Source organism: Heloderma suspectum, chromosome 14 (assembly GCF_057233095.1).
Source record: "Heloderma suspectum isolate Gila_16-S chromosome 14, 16-S_ref, whole genome shotgun sequence".
NCBI lineage: Eukaryota > Metazoa > Chordata > Lepidosauria > Squamata > Helodermatidae > Heloderma > Heloderma suspectum.
Window position 1 is genome coordinate 3,834,318 of NC_139471.1, and position 20,345 is coordinate 3,854,662.

The following is a 20,345-nucleotide window of genomic DNA, read 5'->3' on the forward strand; positions in this document are numbered from 1 at the left end:
CGAACAATTGGCGGTGAGAGGATAGGGCCACTAGGGAATCCCAGAGGGCTGGATTTGGAGCTGAGGTTCGACAGCCCTGGCAAACAGGATTGAAGCTCAAGCCCTGTTGAAAGCAGGGGAATGGGGCAGCCACAACTCACTCAAGGTTGTCTTGGTTGCAATGGGAGGTGCTTCGCTAGAACGCGGAGCTCTGGATGCGTATTTTGATGGGGCTGTGCATCTGAATTTGGGGGAACCTACAAGCCGTCCACAAACAGCTGGATGGAGGCCCGTATCCAAAAGGTGATCCAAAGAGATGTCTGTCCATCTTGTTGCATGTGTGAAACAAACACACACCGGGGGGGGGAGGGGGGGAGGATGAGTACAGGCAAGGAAGTCACCATAAAAACACTTTTATTGAGTATTTAAAAGTTTTGGGTAGCTTAAGGATAGTTCTAAACCATTAAGAACATAATGATGCCTTAACAGTGCCTCCTTTTAGGTTGGTTTTTTTTTTTTTTTTGCATTTTAAACAAAGTAACAAAGTTTGCAATCATGTGGGGTGGATTTGGGGAGAAAAGAGGAGAGGAAGGGGAGTAAGAAAAAAAACTGAGATAGTCAGTAAAGTGCACCAAGTTATTGGCACGCAAAAGAAAATAAAAACAGAGAAAAGTGGTCCCTAGTAAACCAAATCATTTGGACAAGTATCTGAAGTAAGAAAAAAATATAAAAACTTTAGTATAGTGGAGTTTTTTTGCCACTGTGTTGACACAACCATGCGCACCTTCAATTTAATCCCGTTTTGCTGCATGTGCAGAAACTCCGCCAGTGTTAACAGCAACCCTTTGAGTTGGTTTTCTGAAAATTGATACAAAGTGCACTCGGGATTGGCCCAGATGCTTCAATCATGGAAAATTGAAAACTAGGAAGAAAAAAGGCCTCCGACATCCACCTCCACCGTTTTAGCTCTAGTAATCCATGCTCCTCAACCTTCCTGAGTGGCGATTAATCAGCTGCCTCCGCAAATGCTTGATCAAACAGGCGCCCTCTGCTCCCCCCACCGCTACTGTTTTGCAAACAGTCCATTTAAAAAATAATAAATAGTGTGTATATTGCATGCTGCAAAAAGGGAAATTCAATAGAAAAAAAGTCACAGAGCTTATATATGGTTTATCCCCACCCCACCCCCTCCTGTGGACAAGACACTAAGTATATTTTCTCCACGCGCGCACCCCGGCCCTGCCTTTAAAAATCACAAGCGCCACCTACCAGAGTTCTTGCACAAACCCCGTCGAAACGGACGGACCGACGAGAGCCGGTTTGGGGTCTCCAGCAATCCTATCCGCTTTGGCAGCCCTCGCGCAAGGGACACCCCCAGGAGATATCGCCCAAGTGAGAGTAAGTTCCTGCCTAACGCTGTGCAACTGTGATATATAAAAGGGATTCTGCTCCAGTCCGGTCCCCATCATGCAGCAGGGTTGATCCAGTGAGTTGGAAAAGGCCTCTGGTCTTCAGGTGGTGCTCCCTGCCCGGTCCTTTGGTCCGTCGTCTCTTAAAAGGCTCCTCTGCTTAACTTCCCAGCTCCGGCCCTTCGCTTGACAGAATCGTGCGGTCCAGTTCCTGCGCCTTCCAAGTTCACTGCAGCTTCGTACCCAGCTTACGCTGTCGGTTCCTGCCACGTAAACGGAAATATATTTTAAACGAGACTGAGATGTGCATGCTTTGTTCAGGGCCAGCCCCTACCCCCAAGGTTGGGACCTCGATCAGGGCTGCCATCTGAATAAAAAGATACCTCGAGTCAACTGATCATATGTTTTAGGTCAGCTTGGATGGAAATGTACACACAGGTTCAACAGAGCTAACTTCAAAGTAAGTGCACAGGACAAGGGGTGCGGAACCTCTTTCAGACAGAGGGCCAAACTCCATTTTGGAGAGGCTCTCGGGGGCTGCATTCCAGTGGTGGATGGGGCCACAGGCAAAAGGGGCATGGCCAAAATTACCAGCATATTTAGCTTAAAAGTTCTTCCTGTCTGGCCTTAGGAGAGGCATTTCAGCCTTTGGGGATGGGATGAAACTGCACGAAAGCCGGGAGACCACCAAAGGTGCAGTGGTTGAGGGAAAAGGCAGCGGAGCTATTTGGGGATGCTCAGAGGGCTGAATTTAGCCCATGGGATTCAACACCCCTGATGTACAGTACTACGGCCTTAACTGATTGAGTTGTTTGAGGCTGCAATCCTACAGCCAGATAGCTAACCTCCAACAGGCTGTAGGAACAAGCTAGGGGGTGGTTGTTTTTAACATATTGGGGGGGGCACCTGCAGTCTAAGGTCATACAGCCCAGATGCTAGAGGACTACCAAAAGATTGAATTATGAGGGGAAAGGGATGGAGGGCTAAATAACTCACCCCACAAGCCCTGACTCCCCCCAATTTTAGCCAAATTGTGACCCAACTGTAACCTCCTAGAAACAGTAACACGGGGGGGGGGGGGGGCACAAAGCCCCTTGCAATTTAAGCACTTGAAGCCACCCCAGGGAGAACTAGTCCCAACTGATTCTGCATTATATGGAAAGAGCTCCTAAAGCTTTGTGGCAGGGAGATGGGAGGACTTGCCCCAGGCAATTTTGGCGACTTCTCTCTGGTGGGACTAATGCCTTCGTTTTGACTGAGGACCTCTTAGAATCATAGAAGAGTAGGGTTGGAAGGGGCCTACAAGACCATCGAGTCCAACCCCCTGCTCAGTGCATATTCATTAAAATAAAGCCTGAACGGCTTACAGCAGGGGGCGCTGAACCTCTTTCAGGCGAATCCCATCTGATCTCAGAGAAGCTCTCCGGGCCCGCATTCCAGTGGTGGGCAGAGCGAAGGCAAAAGGGGCCAAAACTACCAGCATATTTACGCTTAATGCTCTTACCGCCAGTAACTAAGCCTTAGGGGAGGAATTTCAACCTGCTAGAATTGGGGGCGGGGGGAGCCAGGAAGCCGCCAAATGCGGTGTTGGGATCAGGGAAAGGGGTGTAGCTTTCTGGGAAACCCCAGATGGCTGTGCTGGGTCCCCAGTCGTGCTGCACTTGGCTTGTGGGTCTGAGGTTCAACACCCCGGGCTTACAGCTTCATAGGCCCACACCAAGACCCTTGCATTATGCCCAATAATGTTTCCAATGCATCATGCACCTCTCTGCCTTGTACATGGTCTCCCAGCCCGATCCTCACCTGGCTTCTGCTCTGGTGACTGTGTATTCGAACCACAGGATATTTGGGATGAGACTGGTGTCTCGGATTAAGAAGAACTCGGATAACGGCCTGAAAAGAAGTGGCAGGGTTTGGCAGGGAAAATAGGGCCGGGGTGTGGGGGAGATACAGAAAATACACAAGACAGAGAGTAAGAATTCAGCTCAGTTCTTATTTTCGAGTCTGTTACTTCTTACCATTTTAGCAAATAACAGCACACAGAGGTGCTCTAACTTGAGCAAGAATGGACCGTCTGAAAGAAAATATTCCAAATATGTGGAACTTGGAGAATTGATCGCGAGAGGCCGATCTAATTACCTGTTCTGCCATGCACCTTAAAATATATATGGAATCGCAGGTAAAGCTTACACGGTCACAATCTCTTTTCTGTGACAAATGTAAGCTGTTTGCCAAGTGTGATAACATCCTCGGAGGCTCAACTTGAGACATCATATCAACACTTTGCTTTCTGCTAACCATAGTTTGAGAAGCCCCAAAAGCTCGGTTTCAGCTCCCTTACAGAAACAGACAAAGCACAACTCAGACCTGCTTGCCCACTTCCGTTTTCCACCTGCCCTAGACTTGTCTCTGTCACCTGGCTGAAAACGTCTTTTAATTTTTTGCACATCGCTTAGAAGGAACTACGTTAGAGGATGATTGACAAATGTAAACGAACCTACTCCCGAGCCCATGGTGCAGCAGGCCCTGGAGGTGGAAAAATGAGCACAGCTGTGCTTTGTCAATTCAAACACTGCACCGAACCATAGTTAGTACAAACCATGGTTTCTGATACAAGTTTGCAGGCTTGACAACCCACGACTGGCAGACATCACGCCAAACCATGTTTAACCAAGGTCTAGTGTGATGTCTGAAATGAGCTATGCTTAGCAGGGGTCCCCAAACTTTTTGGGTTGGTGGGCACATTTGGAATTTTGAGAGTCATGGGTGCTCTCACAAAACAGCTGCCACGGGGTGGGCCTTGCCCATTCATAACACGGCTGCCATGGTGGGTGTGGCTGGCCACAAAACACTCACTTCTCAGACGGCAAACAGGTGAGACTAAAAGAAAAAACCTAGGTATAGGGCGGAGGTGGGAGTCTGAGCTCCAAAACACAACACCACTCTTTGGAACCCAAATGAAGATGGTACTGGAGGGCAGCACTTTACTCTGCAGCACGCCAGCCTCCCTGTTAAAAAGTAATGTTAAAAATCATAAATAACATAGAAATCAGGAGGGACGGGTAGCCTGCAGATGTCAAGAGAAGAGCCCACGGGCACCACGTTGGAGAGCCCAGAGCTAAATACTGCTCCCTCCTAAAATTAGCCACTTATTCCAGATACTGTCATGCTGGGCATCCTGTGCTACAATTAACTCTGCGCTCAGCTGTCTGATTAAAGATGCTAATTGTCTGTGTGCAGCCATGTTCCCCCACCTGCCCCTCCCACAGGAGAGTGTTCAACTATCTAACTGCTCCCCCACACACACACACCCCTGAAGCATCACCACTTATTCACTGGAAGGACTTCTGATCTGTTTTTCAGCTTCAAAGGATTCCAAAGCAGTGACTGATTTGGGCTTGTGGAAGGTTTAGACTCAGCTCCTACACAGAAAAAGCCCAAGAAGGGACACTTACCATGCAGCTATCCTGGGAAACAACGGTGTTAAGATCTCCTGTGTGAAGGCGAACCAAACCACGCCCATGATGCTTCCCACGACCCCTCCATAGAGGACTTGACTACAGGTGTGGTAGAGTAGATAGACCCTGGGGCGCCAAAGCAGAAGGAGGGTTATCGAGACGAGAGTGGCTGCCCCCGTCAAAAAGCAGAAGCTCTCCAAGACAGACCTGCCCCACTCCCTTCCTCAAGAGCATGCCACCAAGGCACCCCATCCACAGAGCTGCTGCCTCTTCCGATACCAGTTCTGAGGTTACATCTTCCTCCGTGCATGTGTCGTGGAAAGACACACAGGAAAGGCTACCAGCTGCGTGAGACATCATGGCCCAACCATGGTTTCGTTTTCGGGGGCCATGCCTTGGGCTCCCCCTACCCTTGTGCATGCCGATGTCCCCGCTTGCTTTCTTGGCTCATGGTAACAATCATTTGCTATGACGTCTGAATTGGGGAAAATGTGGTTACCGCTCACCATAACTGAGCACTAAACCAGGGGTTGAATCAAGGATCTACCTTCCGCGAAAGGAAGGGCTCCACTCGTGGAAGGTCCCTCTGCCTGATTTTTAAGGATCCCCCCTCCCCTCCCTACAGCTCACCCCATTCAGCAGCAACCACTAACTCTCTGTGTCGCATTTTCAGGGGGCTGCTGTAGGAAGGAGGGGCCAGCCAGCAAGTTCACAACTGGGGTGAGATTCAAACCAGGGACTTCTCGATTCGTAGCTTGGTCTCTTACAGTGCAATCCTGTAAGCGTTTTTCATGAGTAAGTAGCGCTGAGTTCAATAGGCCTTACTCCTAGGGAAGTAGGTATAGGATTCTAGAAACCTATTTTAGAAACTATGCTACACTAGCTTTGTAGGAAGTCACTAAGACATAATATACACTTTAAAAAGAACCAGGAGAAAAATAACAACAACAGGGTTGCATATCTACAAAAAGATTTGCCAGAATAAAAAGATCTTGCATCTTTTCCAAAAGTAACTAAGGCTCTGTCAAGCTACTACTGCGAGTAATGATGCACCAAAGCTAACAGCACTAATAAAAATGGAAGCAACATACCTACTGTATGAGACTAGAAAGGCTGCCGTTAAGAGGCAGAGGGAGAGCACGTGTCTCCACAGCAAGTCCAGGAATCTGGCATTGTTGGTTTGGTGCATTCTGGAGACAAAGAGATTGAACTGGAATTGACCTCACTAAACAAGAAATCAAAGTCATGATCCAGCAGACTTTCACCCAATGGAGTCCAAGATGTTATAACTACATTTAAAAACAAAATAAAACACCCCACCCCAACCCCATCATTTTAAAAGCCAGTATACTGTTGCTTGATTTTATGCAATACAGGAAAATAATGTGCAATTTTAGGACCGCTTCACACAGAGATACCTTAAGTTTACACCTAAAATTATAAATTGTAGCTTAAGATAAATATCTTGACACATGAAACACAAATGCAGCAAACACAGACATCATACAAATGCACTTGTGAAGGACATCTTCCTGACATGGTTTCACCTAGTCCTTACAGAAGCAGAGAGGACTACCTTGTGCATGAGATCTCTGAAAAACAGAGGAAGGTTTTCCAGGGTTTTCTTGTCTTCCCTGAACTGTGTAGCTACACAACCCACCTCCTTCTAATATTCATATATGCCTTAACCCTTATAAAGATAGACATCTCCAAGTGTTTTGGATCTTAAAAGCAGAATAAAATATGAAAGATACAGGCAAGTTGGCAGGATCTATTCCAAAGGCAAAAATAACCAGAGTCCTTCTAGTCAGAATTTGAGTTAAGGGTACAGCTTTGCTTGTGATCCATGAAAACTGGGATTCAACAAGGATAGGGAAATAATGGATCTTTCTATTGGCCACCAGAAGAATCCAAACCCAGATTACATTTACTATAAACATACACACTGCAAAGCATTTCGGCCAGGGCAGCAGAATCTCAAGTCTGGGGGTCAAATCCAGCCTGCCTGGGGGTCCCTGGGTGGCCAAGCCTCCTTCCCCTGGCCCCAAATGCTTTTCCCCGACCACCAATCTTCTGGTGGTTTTCCGGCTGTTGTGCACTTTTCCTCCCCATTCTAAAAGGTTGAGATGCCTCTCCTAAGGCTGAGTGACTGGCAGCAAGAGCTTTCAGCTAAAATATGCTGGTATTTTTGGCTCTGTCCTTTTTGTCTCTGGCCCTGCCCACCACTGGAATGCACCCCCCCCCCACTTCTCTGAAATGGAATTTGCCCCTCGGGCTGAAAGAGCTTCAAAATTCCTGATTGAGGTCATCCTTCTCCACAGAGGATCCCCTCCACCCACCCTACAGGTCCCACATCCAAAAGCCCAACTGAATGAAAAAGAGGAAAAGACAGGGAGGAAAGGAGGCGCCCTTTTCCAAGTCATACGCAGCTTTTACTAGGGGGACTGAAACGCCTCATTTGCCAGTGTCGAGGGAAAAGCAACTCACCTTAAATAGAGGAAGAGGAAAGAGTAGATGGCAAAAAACCACATGAACTGGGAATGGCTGGAAGGCATTGCGTTCTTTGAATAAACTGATGTATGGATTTCTGAAGAGGAAAAGGAGGAGAAGAAGTAATGCAATAGTTAGTGGGCTGCAGGAGATGCAGCCATGGCCAGTTGATCTCGAAGTCCCCGAGTGGCTGCCCTTCTGGTGTCCATTTGCTCCAGCAGGAGGATCAAGAAGTACCTTCCTAACCCCTGCCCCTCATCGATAGCATCCATTTGGACTAAGTATTAGGGGAGGGTGCTAGCTCTACCTTCGTCACCTAAAGGCAAATATCTCTCCTCCACCCCAACCTGAAGGTGTCCCCCATCTTTCTGGGTCAGTGGGCACGTTCAGAATGTTGCGAGCACGTGGAGGGCACTCTCACAAAATGGTTACCATGGTGGGCCTGGCCACTCACAAAACACCCATTTCCCAGAAGGCAGGCCGGTGAGACTAAAAGGAAAGCCACTTGCCCAGGAACCAAAGCCCAAGGCAGAAGTGGTGGTCCAAGTTCCAAAACACAAAACCACACTGTGGAACCCAAATAAAGATGGCGCTAGGGCACGGCCCTTCGCTTTGCAGCATGGGAGCCTCCCAGTTAAAAAAAAAAGTCTTAGGAAATAAAATAAAAACAAAGAGGGACAGGGAGCCTGGTGGGCACACCAGGAGAGGTGTCTGCATCGCATTGGAGACCCGTCCCAGAGTGCAAGCCATGGAATAATGGGCTCAAGTTACAGGAATCCAGATTCCGGCTGAACATCAGGAAAAACTTCCTGACTGTAAGAGCAATATGACAATGGAACCAATTACCTGGGGAGGTTGTGGGCTCTCCCACACTGGAGGCCTTCAAGACGAGGCTGGACAGCCATTTGTCAGGGATGCTCTGACTTGGATTCCTGCATTGAGCAGGGGGTTGGACTCGATGGCCTTGTAGGCCCCTTCCAACCCTACTATTCTATGATTCTATGACCCCAACACTCTGCACGGAAAGTATCCGAACCATTAAAAACTGACAGCTGTATTTATTCGGTAAGCACAGCACAGTTCTCAAATCCCCTACAGTGGGCAAGGATGGGCACCTTTGTCCCACCCTCCACCCCACAACCAGCTATGCCTTTTCCCACCTGCACGACTCTTACCTGTACAAGGCCGCGGCTCCTGGATAATATTCTTTATTAGCCAATTCACACCTTCGTTGACCACCAGCCCTGCCAAGAAAGAGATCTGCAAAAGAAAAAAAACGGATGAGAGAATTGGAGTCAGACTGAGCAATGTGCAAAGGCCCAATTTATTTAGATGTATTTATTTACTGATTTGATTTGTACCCAGCCTTTCTACCAATAAAATGGCACTCAATGCAGCTTACAATCATAAATAGAAAAAACTTGACTAAAACAATAAAATACATTAAAACACAGCAGCAGACCAGCTTTCACGCCAAACTGCTTGAATAAAATAGTCTTTGCCTGCCACTGGAAGGACAGCAGAGATGGGGCCAACCTAATTTTCCTCAGCAGTGAGTTCCACAGCCTGCAAGCAGCCACTGGGAAGGCCCTCTCTCGTGTTGCCACCAAACTTGCCTCTGAGGGAGGCAGTACCGAAAGAAGGGGCTCTCCTGAAGATTTTAAAACCTGAGCAGGCTCATATGAGAAAAGGCAATCTTTCAGGTAGCCTGCCCCCAAGCCATATAGGGCTTTATAGCTCATAACTAGCACTCTGAATTGTGCCCAGAAACAGGCCGGGAGCCAGCGAAGCTGTTGTAACAAGGGAGTCACGTGCTCCTTGTAATCCGCCCCACTCAACAATCTGGCCACAGCATCCTGGACCAGCTGGAATTTCTGAACAGTTTTCAAAGGCAGCCCCATGTAGAGCACTTGGAGGAGAAGGCTATCAATGGCTACTAATCCTGATGGCCATATGCTCTGTCCAGTATCAAAGGCAGTGTGCCTGCGTACACCAGTTGCTGGGGAACATGGGCAGGAGGGTGCCGCTGCACTCCAGTCCTGCTTGTAGGTTTCCCATAGGCAGCTGGTTGGCCACTGTGTGAACAGAGAGCTGGACTCGCTGGACCCTTGGTCTGATCCAGCAGGGCTCTTCTTATGTTCTTATGGCTCCTTTTATGGCATGTGTGACCGTGGCCAGATCAGACATCTCTAGGGATGGGCACAGTTGAAGCACTAGCCTTAGCTGCGCAAATGCAGTCCTGGCCACCGCTGAAATCTGAGCATCCATGTTCAGGCCGAGTCCAGGAGTATACCCAAACTGTGACCCCAAGATATTAGGGGGAGTGTAACCCTATCCAGAACAGGCCGAGACTCTATTCCCTGACCTGCCTTTTGTATCATTCAAAGCATTTGTCCTCCTACTTTTCAATTAAAATTTTAAAAAACACTTCACACAGCTGCTTCCAATTAAAAATATAAACAATGTAATTGAACCCAATACCCATATTAATAAAAACAGCAGAAAATAAAATAATAAAAACACCCCACCACAACGACAATTCAGTAGCAGCAGGAAAAAAAATGATAATCCTCATAGTCATCAAACGCACAGGCCAATAAAATTAATCAATGTGGTGATTCTCTAGTCATGGCACCACCATAGAAAAGGACCTGTTCCCAGTCACCACCTGCCCAATTTCCAAAGTGATGTCCAATCGGAGAAGGTCCTTCAATTATGACCTTAGGAACATAGAACCATCAGAAGCTGCCTTCCACTGAGTCAGGTCCTGGGTCCACCTAGCCCAGTATTGTCAACACGGACTGGCAGCAGCAGCTCTCCAGGGCTTCAGGCAGGATTCTTTCCTAGCCCTACCTGGAGATGCCAGGGATCAAACCTCAGGCCTTCAAAATGCAAAGTGAGCGCTCTAGCACGTCTTCCGTTAGAAGCCAGGCGAGTTCACCTGGGAGCAGGCAGTACTCACAAGAAACACAAAATTGAGTGAACTCCCTTCCCATGAAGGCTTGCCAAAGACCAACCCTGGTCTTCCAAGCCTTTTGGAAGTGTTGTAACAAAAAAAAAAGTCCCTCTTTGGGCTAGCCTCTGAGGGCCCAGGGTTAAATCAGGGACATTTCAGTGCATTTTCGTCAGATTTGTTTCACTCTGTTTTGCTGGGAGCATTGCTGCTTTGCTTATGTTACATTCCTTGAGCCTTCAGGATGGAATACTCTACAGAATACACAAAGAACACAGATGAGCACAGCTGTGGCCTGGGGTCTCAGGGCAGAGACCCAAAGCCCTGTGGCCGAACATGACTTCGGAGCACTTCTTCCATTTCCACGATTGTTGCTAACGAGCAGGAGGAGGCCAGCACCCACCACGCGGAGCTTGTATGGGTTCGATATTGGCTCTACACAACTCTGCAACGTACCTACTGCTATCTGTTTGGCTCTCCTATTTACACCATAGACCTTGCTACGCAGATCTATGCACCCGCAGTCAGGAGGCTGATTGAATCTTGTACGCATTTGCGCTCTCTCCACTGCACTGTGGTGTACCTACGCCTCTCCCTCTTGCACTGCTCGATCTTTGGGCCTCAGACTGTAAAAAACACAGTTTTTTCTTCTCTCTGTACTCAGAGGGTTGGGCCTAGGATTAGCCTTCCACAAGAGAAAGGGCTCTACTTGCAGAAGTTCCTTCTGGCCAGTTCTGGGGGATCCCCCCCCCCCAGCTCACCCTGTTTAGCAGGGTCTCTGTGTAGCCTTTTCAGGGGGCTGGAGGGGTGGCGGGGAAGTCCACTTCTGTCAGCGCACCTGGTCCAGTGTAAAGCTGGATTAACCCACTGCTTATATACCCACCCTAAGAGGCAACCACTCCGTGTGCCTGATGAAGAGGATTCTCGCCCATGAAAGCTTTTGCCACAATAAGCCCTGGTGTCTGAGGTGCTGTAGGACTCTTGCTTCTGCTGCAACTGACTTATCACAATCATTCTTCTAGTTAGTGACTGTGTGCATCTGACAACATATTGTGCGCCAGCCTTCCCCAATCTGGTGCCCTCCAGACGTGTTGGACTACAACTCCTGGTGGCTGGCTGAGAGATCCTGGAAGTTGTACTCCAACACATCTCAAGGGCACCAGATTGGAGACGGCTGGTGAAGACAAGAGGGATAGAAGAGGGAAAGCTGCAGGGCAGTCCATGCGAGGTAGAGGACAGGGAGGGGCAAAACTGAAGGGGTGGAAGATGAGAGGAGATCTCTCATCTCCCACCTACTGGCAAGCCGCAGCTCCGACAGGAGATGCGAATTCCAAAATACCAACGGCTAGCCCCGGATCGGGAGGGCAGGCAAGACTCACTGTGTGAAGCTCTCTCTTGAAAACGATGAGCGTGACGAAGCCGACGAGGATGAAAATGGGACCCAGGCTCACATAGGCGAGGAGATGACCGGTGAAATCACCTGGGGTGGAAGACAATGGAGAGATCAAACTGAGATCAAACACACTCTCACTTGCAGTAAAGCGAGGGTGCAGAACTGGGGCCCAGGAGCCAAATCCAGCCTTCCAGGGTTCCCCAGATGGCCACGCCCCTTCCCCTGGCCCCACCCAGTGATTTTTAGGTGGCGTCCCAGCTTTTGCGCGCACACGCACGCACACACACACACTCTGAATGATTGAGATGCCTCTCCTACAGATTAGTTGTTGGCAGTAAGAGTTTTAAGTTAAATATGCTAGTATTTTTGGCCCCACCTGCCATGGGATGCAGCCCCCAAGAGCTTCCACGAAAAGCTGGCTGGGGGATGCTGGGAGTTGTAGTCCAACACATCTGGAGGGCACCAGGTTGGAGAAAGCTGAGCTAGGTTGTTGGGACTCAGATTAGGGAGGCTCAGGTTCAAATCCCCAATCAGCCGTGAACCTTCCTGGGTGACTGTCGAGCAGACACTTGTCCCCTCAGCCTAACCTACTGCACAGGGCCTTCATGCGGCTAAAAATGTAATTCACGTTATAATAATAGTTTACTTTGTGAACGGGGAGATAGAAAAGATGGGGAAGCACAACATCCTTCAAGTGCCAGAGGAAAACTTGAGGTTTACCACAGCCGTATAGCCAAAATATGAAAACATAGCCCCAAGGATGAATGGAAACCAAACCACATCCTCCTTACACAGACACCTTAGCCACCATTTCCTGCTGGATGTCTGCCTGTGGCAGAACTTCTGGTCACGCAATCACTCAGCACAGGATATCCGCCACTTTTGAGAAAGCAAAACAGAAGACTGCAGGGTCATGCGGTACAAAGCTCTCTATTCCAATGGAACACCAGTTTGAAACTGGACCTGGAAACAGATTCAGCGGGTGGCCTTCTATACCAGAGGTGCAGAACCTCTTTCAGCCTGAGAGCCAAATTCAATTTTGAAAATGCTTTCAGGCTTGCCGGAGCAACAGGGTCAGGACCAAAACATCCAGCCAGTATTAGCTTAAACCTCTTATTGCCTGTAACTGAGCCTCCAGAAAAGCATTTCAACCTTCTAGAATGGGGGGAAAAACTACACAAAAGCTGAAAAAACACCAAACAACTAGCGGTCAGGGGAAAGGGACTGTCTGAGGAACCCCAGAGGGCCAGATTGGATTCCAAGGATGGCCAGATTTGGCCCCCAGGCCTAAGGTTCTAAACCCCTGTTCTAGACATCAGCCCCGCTCTCCTGCTTGTGTTTGAAATGTGAAAACAGCAACATTGGTTCCTAGAGGTCTCTCATCCCAACAGAAAACAAGATCCACATTCACAGCTTCAACCACACCGCTGAATCAGACCAGACCAGTGTCTAGGTATGCAACCTTTTCAGCCCTGAACCCTGCATCTGGTGTCCGCTGGGGGGGGTACGCACACACACTCATGCCACCAGCAACAGGCATTGGTCTTGCACATGCTGCATCTGTTCCTTCTCACAGCAAGAAAGTGCTAAAGCCACCTCCCCAGCCACAACAACCCAACCCAACTGCAGAAAGAGAAGAAAAAGCACTCTAGGAACAGGGGTGCTTCCTGCCATCGAAGCCTTGTTCTTACAGTGTGCCCAGAACGTCCTAGGAAGCAGTCAAGAACTTTTGTGCATAGCTTCCTAGGATGACCTGGGCACACTCTAGGAAAGAGCCATCTATAGCACGAACCACAGTGCTTGTTGCTACAGCATCTTTACCTCTCTTTTTCCAGCAGCAGAGGATGCTGGGGGCCACCTGCAGCCCGTGAGCCACACTATTTGCACCCCCACTCCAGGCTTTGCTTTATTAATTTGGGAGGAAGGAACGGCCCAGGTCTGCACATCAGCAGCAGACGCAGGGTTGGGAACTCCATGTTTGCAATCCAACTCCTAGCTCCCATCAGCTGGAAGCCAAGACAGCAGGGGACATCCTTTATGTTGTTGCACAGATTATGCCTGGTTTTACGTAGGCACTCCAGAATGCACAACCGGCAGCGGATCTTGCAGGAGCAGTAAAAAAATGCTTTGAGCACTAGAACCAGATGACATGTGCAGGATGAGGAGGATGTCTATGTGCCTCTGCAACAGTATAAACAGAATACAGTGCAAACACACACACACACACACACACACACACACACACCATACTTCTGCTCAAGGAAGCCACAGCAGATGGCCCCACAGTGGGTAACAATTAATTTAATGATCTGCAGCAGAAATTCACACTACAGCTCCAAGAAGAGACAGGTGGCATGCAGGCCAAATCTGGCCCAGATAAGCTCTCTGAATGCCTCCGTTTGCAACTGCTGCTTTGTGGAAGATCCTACAGAGCCCAACTGAATGGCATCCCCACCCCATGAGTTTGTACAAAGCAAAACATATATACGGCCAGGAGCAGGGGTGATCGTTCTTGTCAACACTGCAGAGAAACTAAATATGTAGCGAGCACAGAATCCAACCTCCTGAGACCGCCAGCTTTACTTTAAAAACAATAAACAAGTTGCAAGCCCTTATGGCAGTAAAGATGAGCTTTGGTACTGAAATCTCAAGAAAGGGGGGGGAGAGAGAGAGAGAGAGACTGACTAATAAGACTTTCAGCAGTGAATGGGTACTCTCTAAACACCAGCTTGCCTCACCACCGGCCAGAGAAGGAACAGCTACAGGGAGCTTGTTTCCCCCTTCTCTGCCAGAAAGAACACCTACAGGAACCTTGAAACTAAGAACTGGTGCCTGAGGTTTGCTCTTCTCCTTCCTCCCAATCCCTTTTCCTTTGGTGTGGGGTCTTTTCAGTTGAGGGCAGGGACTGTCTCATTCATCTCTGTAAGCTGCTCAAGGAGCCTTTTTTGCCTGAAGAGTGGAGTAAAACGCATAAATAATATATAAAAAGGAATGCAATATGAGCAAATGTGCATATTTTTGCATAAATCTGAACACTACATTTAAGGTCACCTCATTTGATGCTTTTTGGCACAGCACTTGGATCTATTCTTTATTCCTTGTGCAGAATATTATCAGTTTTACCCACGGCCCTTGACTTGTGTGTGTACTGAATTAAAACAGAGTTTCTTTTACAACAGCTGACCTTCTGGAGCAATCTGTGTTTTCAGGAACTCTGGGGCTCCTCAGAAGCACGTTGAGGGTCCTTGCTAAGAAGAGCAGTGGTGGTGTTAGAGCTTCCTTGAAGCATAGCTTGCTCACTACTACCAGTCTTCCCCTGCAGCATGACACAGCACGGAAATGTTGGTGTCACGCTTGGTTTGTGCGGGATGAAAGCAAGGCCCCGCAAGCACAACTTGTGGTCCATGTGCACACAGCATGCACACCAGCATGCCCTCAATGGCCCCCTCCTTCAGTGAGTCTACCTTCTCACCGCCACGGTCACCAACTGCTCTTGCTTCTCTTCCTCCTCATTACCTCTACTTCCTTGCTTGACAGGCAGAGAGCCAAGGAGCAAGTAGGCCACAGCATCTCCTGCTCCTTCTTCTCACCACCACTGTTGTCTGGGCCACAGCGAGAGGCAGGTGAACAAGCAGGTTGCAACCGTGGTGACAAGGAGCAACTGCAGGGGGCTCTTATCTGTGGGCTCTGCTGGGGTGTGAGCCCTCAGGTGCCTGACCATGCCGACCCTTGACACCAGCCCTGGAACACACCTCGGAACACCACCCCCAAAAACCTCAGGAATGTTATTGTATTTATTAAAAATTATTTTAGGTCACCTCAAAGTTTAAAACCCTTAAAGAGAACGGGCACAGACCCAGGGGTGGGGGTTGAACCTGGAACCTCCTACACACAGGCCCTGTGCTCTGCCACTGAGTTATACTTTTCAAAGCACAGAAGGTGTGGCTTTGCAGATGGTCAGCTGCATTCCTGCATGTGGGGTTGTTGTTGTTTTGTCTTGATCAAAGGCTTCCATTAGTTAATGTGTTGGAGTGGGGGGGGGGGGAATTGGTCCTGCCTGAAAACCATACCCTCTCACTCAGAAGCTCTGTCTGTCCCAGTCACACCCCTGTGTCAAAATCACGGGAACTGACTGATGTTACTCTTATGTTACAAACACATGACTCTAGAATACAGCCAGCTTGCAGGCATAAAGAAATCCCAGCTTAATGCAGGAAACATGAGACAAGGGAGCTAAATATGAGGCACACAGAGAAAGAGAGAGATAAATAATACATGTGATTTCTTTTTATTGCCACAATGCGTCTAACTCCCACAGTGCTTAGTGTCTAGAAAAGAAAAATAACGCCAGGGTGCAGTTCTGCCTGGAAATACCACACCCTGTGGTAGGGAAGCCTTTCTACTTAATTCCTGATGTGAGGGATCTCTTTCAGCAGTTTGCTCGGGGGAAACACACAGAGGCACTTTTGATATTTTAGGGTTCCAGCACTGAGAACAGAGAGGAGACCTGCTGCAATTTAAGCCCTAAATTACTACACGATTCAGAATTCAACTGAGTAACAGACACAGGTTAGCAAGGTTGGGAGGTCCAGTTTCAGAGGAACAGCCCAAATGTAATCCCACCCACTGTCCTTAGCTGCTTCCCCGCCCCCCGGCACACCATGCCTAAAACTCCCTCCCAGAACACCTCCGCCTCTCTCCTCAAAACTCACCTCTTCTGCAAAGCCTTCCGATATTCCCCTAGTCCAGCCTTCCCCAACCCAATGCCCTCCAGATGGGTTGGACTGCAACTCCCATCATGCCCAGGCAGCATGGCCATTGGCTGAGCATGGGAGTTCCACTCCAACCCATCTGAAGGGCACCAGGTCAGGCAAGGCTGGGCTAGTCCTCGTCAACCACCACATGCACGCATGCACAGCCTAAATATTTGCAACTGCTTGTACATCCATCCTTCGCTGCTTTTTACATCCCCTATTTGTCTCCCCACTTTGAAAATTTAGATTGTAAGCTCCCGGAGGCAGGGATTTGTTTCACACATGCACCCCAATTTATGTGAGGCCCCCCCAAAAAATATGCAGTACAGGATATCTGTAACTGGCTCCCCAACATTGTGTTGATTGCTTTAAAAACGGTGTTTCAATGGGAGAGGTAGAGGATATCTCACATTTACCGTACAGTCATCTATATCAAAATCCCAGGGAGAGATTCTTGGGACAGATTTTGGCATCCTTACAGGGTAAAGTATCTATGTGAAGATTTGCTGGTTACTGGAAGATTGTGACCCTTATGTTACATCCAAAACAGCTTTGTTTGCTAAGGCCACAAAACGTATTCGTGCAGTCACTCTGAATGCTACTGCAGTAGACTGTGCAGGTGATTTGTTAACCTGATTTCTGTTTATGTGCTGTTACTGCTGTTATGTTGTTTGCAACTGCTATTAGTCAAATAACAATAACATGTTCTGATCTGATCAGTAGGTTTCAAATCTTTACTGGATATTTCCAGAACACCCTGCCCCATCCAAAGCTGCCATTACCCCATCCAGAGGGGTGAGGGGAATACAGTTGCCTGTGCCTTTGTCCCACCAGGGTGAATAGCAGCTGAGGGGGAGGGCATTTAGATCAACAGAAGCACAGGAAGAAAGCGCTAACCTCTCTTGTCTAGCATTACTCCTCTGTCCAAAACTGGAATCCACTTTAGCTACTTTAGGGTTTTAAAAAACCCAAAAAACCTACTCTGGTGTTGCAGTCACAAATCAGAGGCATCACATGAGCCCTTTATTCTGAGAAGTGGTGTGTACACTGATCGCGTCATATAAAATATGATGATGATGTATTAAAACTCAGAAACCCATCTCCTGAATTCAACAGGGCAATCCAAGCAAATGTATATATAGGAGCGCAGCTTTATAAAGACATTAAAACAATCAGAACAGAAACCGGCTACTATTCTGTGGTTAGAGCAGCTTTCCCCAACCTGGTGCCCAGCAAATGTGCTAGATTACAATCCCATCGTCCCCTCCCAGCAGGATGTCAGGAGAAGCAGCAATTCCAGCAGGCTGTACAGACGGAGAAGAGAAGGGAAGCGGGGTCATTCCACCAGCCTGCTGAAAGACTACTTAATTTTTTCCTCTTCCCTTCCCATCCTTTTTTCCTTTCCTTTCATGTTATGTCTTTTTAGACCGTACGCCTGTGGGCAACAGAGACTGCCTTGTTTTACTGACAGGGAGCCTTTTGGGCTGAGTTGTGGTCCAACACACCTGGTAGGCATCAGGTTGGGGAAGGTTGGGTTGCAAGCAGCAGTTAATGCCCTGCATCTCCATAGCCCTAACTCACCTCCCTGTGTGCATGTTTTGCTGCATGAGGTAATCTGTTAATTATGACCTGGTTTCCAAGTAAACCTGGTTTCCATCCTTCCGAGGTCGGTAAAATGAGTGCCCAGCTTGCTGGGGGAAAGGTAGTCACAACTGGGGAAAGCAATGGCAAACCACCCCGGTATAGTCTGCCATGAAAACGCCAGCGTAAGTGGCTTCCCTCTAGGGGTCAGTATTGACCCGGTGCTTGCACAGGAGGAACCTTTCCTACCTTTCCTTTTTCCAAGTAACAACAACCTAGAGAATGAGTTGTTGAATCCTGGGTTGTTGTTACGTGCGAACCTGGAACTACATGTTAACTATGGGTTGTTAACCATGAACAACCCAGGAAGAAAACCCATGGTTTGTTGTTGGGTTGTGAACTCTGGGTTGTCATTACATGTGAACCCAGAACCATGGCTTGTTCATCGGTTGTTTTCGAGGCTACAGAGGCAGCAGGCAAGAGTGGTAACCAAAAAACAACAACCCAGCCACTCCACATGCCAGTACTACAGTGATGTAAAGGCATTTGGGATACAGGGAGAGAGTGGGCGAAGTAGGAGGAAACAAGCAACCAAGGTTTTGAAAAAGCAACCTGCCCTTTGCACGATCATCTGGCAGACAAATCATGGGTAAACTCTGGGTAAGGCAACAACCCATACTCTGGGCTGCTGTTACATGTAAACCTGTGTTGCTATCATTCTCCCCGTTTAATTGTAGATTTTTTTGTCAGGGCTATTTCGTTTTATTGTTTGTACCCTGCTTTAGGATTATTTTATAATGAAAAGCTTTTAACAAATTTCATAAGCGAATAAATAAATATGTTTCACACACACTGGGAAAAGTACGGCTGGCACCGGGCAGACTTTTGATCTGGGACCCAACACTCCAGTTCTTATGTTTGGGTGGTAAAGGCATCAGTTCAGTAAGTTTCTGAGTCCCATTAATCAGAAAAAAAACAAGCTAGCAGTGGGACTTCAACTCCCATCATGGGAATGGTGGGAGTTGTAGTCCCACTCAGCTTGAAGATGACAAGTTGGAAAAGGCTGCCCTTTTCAATGGCTTCCCCACTTTGAGGTCCAACTCAATGGGTTCAGGAGAGCAGAATTTTCTTGGCCAGAAACTAGTTTCACAGCTGGGGATGAGAGTGGAGAGAGCAGACCAGAGCAGCATCCACCTCCGCCAACCCTCAAATTGAACTACCCACATGACCCTTTGCTGCTGGGCTTCCGCACACCGGTCTTGCCTTTGAGTTGACGGGAGCATGTTTTGCAGGGATAGCAGATTCCCCCCCCCCCCAGTTGCTGATCCCAAGCAGAGTTTAAAATTGTATATTTCAGGAAAATAAGTGCATCAGGGATAAGGAAAGAGAGTGGCTGGGGATGACAGGCATTGCAGTCCAACACAGTCCTTCCACTGTACCCACAACCTGCTGAACTCTGCAACTAAAAATCCCTGGCCTGAATTTGCGCTTTCTTCCCCCCCTCCCTCCCAGTCCCCTTTCCTTTCGAGTCGTGTCCTTTAGATTAGAAGCTGGCAGCCAGGGCCTGTCTTATTTCTAATCTTTGGAAGCCGCCTTGGAAGCCCTTTCTTGGGCTAAAGAGTGGGATTTTTAAAAAACAACAACAATGCAATAATTAAACAAAAGCACATAAATAAATGCATACGAATAAATTTTGCTAGGTGGAAGAATCCAGGATGCAATGGGGCGCACGAGGAGAGGAGAGGGGAACTGGCCCCAAACTCAGCAGTTTCTGGACTAACCCAAGAGCAACGAGGTGCCGCGCATGCGCGCTCGGGCGGCGGGCGGCTCACTATCTTGACAGCCCCGTCGCCGCCCGAGTGCGCATGCGCGGCCGCCCAGCTTCCAACGCCACTCCTCAATGGCTCACTATTTGGCAGCTCCCACCCGAGTCCCTCCGGGCCTCCCTCGAGCCGAGCCTCGGCGTCAAAAGCAGCCCGCCCCAGCGCGGAGGGAGCAAGGCGCCTTTACCTGCGGGATACTCGACGTGCGTGAGGGAGACCGGGGTCCACGGAACGGCGAGCGAGCACTCTCCGACTGCGGCCATCTTACCCGGATACCGGGCCGGGCCGCCTCAGCCAATGGGGCGGTGTGCGCGGTCGCGGGCGAGGGGAGCCCGCCCGGCCAATAGCGGCGCTCGGCAGGTGAGGCACTGGCCAATCGGCGCAGGCGACAACGCCCCGACCGCCCGACTCTCCCGCCCCCCTCGGAGCCCAAGAGCGAATCAGGAAAGACGCCCGCAGGTCCAATCCCCGGCGGGGCTCAGGTAGAGGAGGGGGCCAATGGCAA

The 20,345-nt window shown here is 48.8% G+C and overlaps 1 protein-coding gene across 2 annotated transcripts; it reads right to left on the reverse strand.

Annotated features, from left to right (window-relative positions):
• Positions 1-475: 475 nt before the first annotated feature.
• DOLPP1 (dolichyldiphosphatase 1) lies at positions 476-20,132 on the reverse strand. Of its 2 annotated transcripts, XM_084820912.1 has the most exons (8): positions 20,028-20,132; positions 11,669-11,769; positions 8,512-8,596; positions 7,334-7,433; positions 5,938-6,036; positions 4,844-4,972; positions 3,192-3,281; positions 476-1,651 (listed from the first exon to the last, which is right to left on the reverse strand). In XM_084820912.1, the coding sequence occupies exons 1-8, from the start codon at positions 20,101-20,103 to the stop codon at positions 1,615-1,617; spliced, it is 717 nt and encodes a 238-aa protein (XP_084677038.1). In that variant the 5' UTR covers positions 20,104-20,132; the 3' UTR covers positions 476-1,614. The 2 variants fall into 2 exon arrangements, with proteins under 2 accessions (XP_084677038.1, XP_084677040.1); XM_084820914.1 differs by lacking the exon at positions 3,192-3,281.
• Positions 20,133-20,345: the final 213 nt, after the last annotated feature.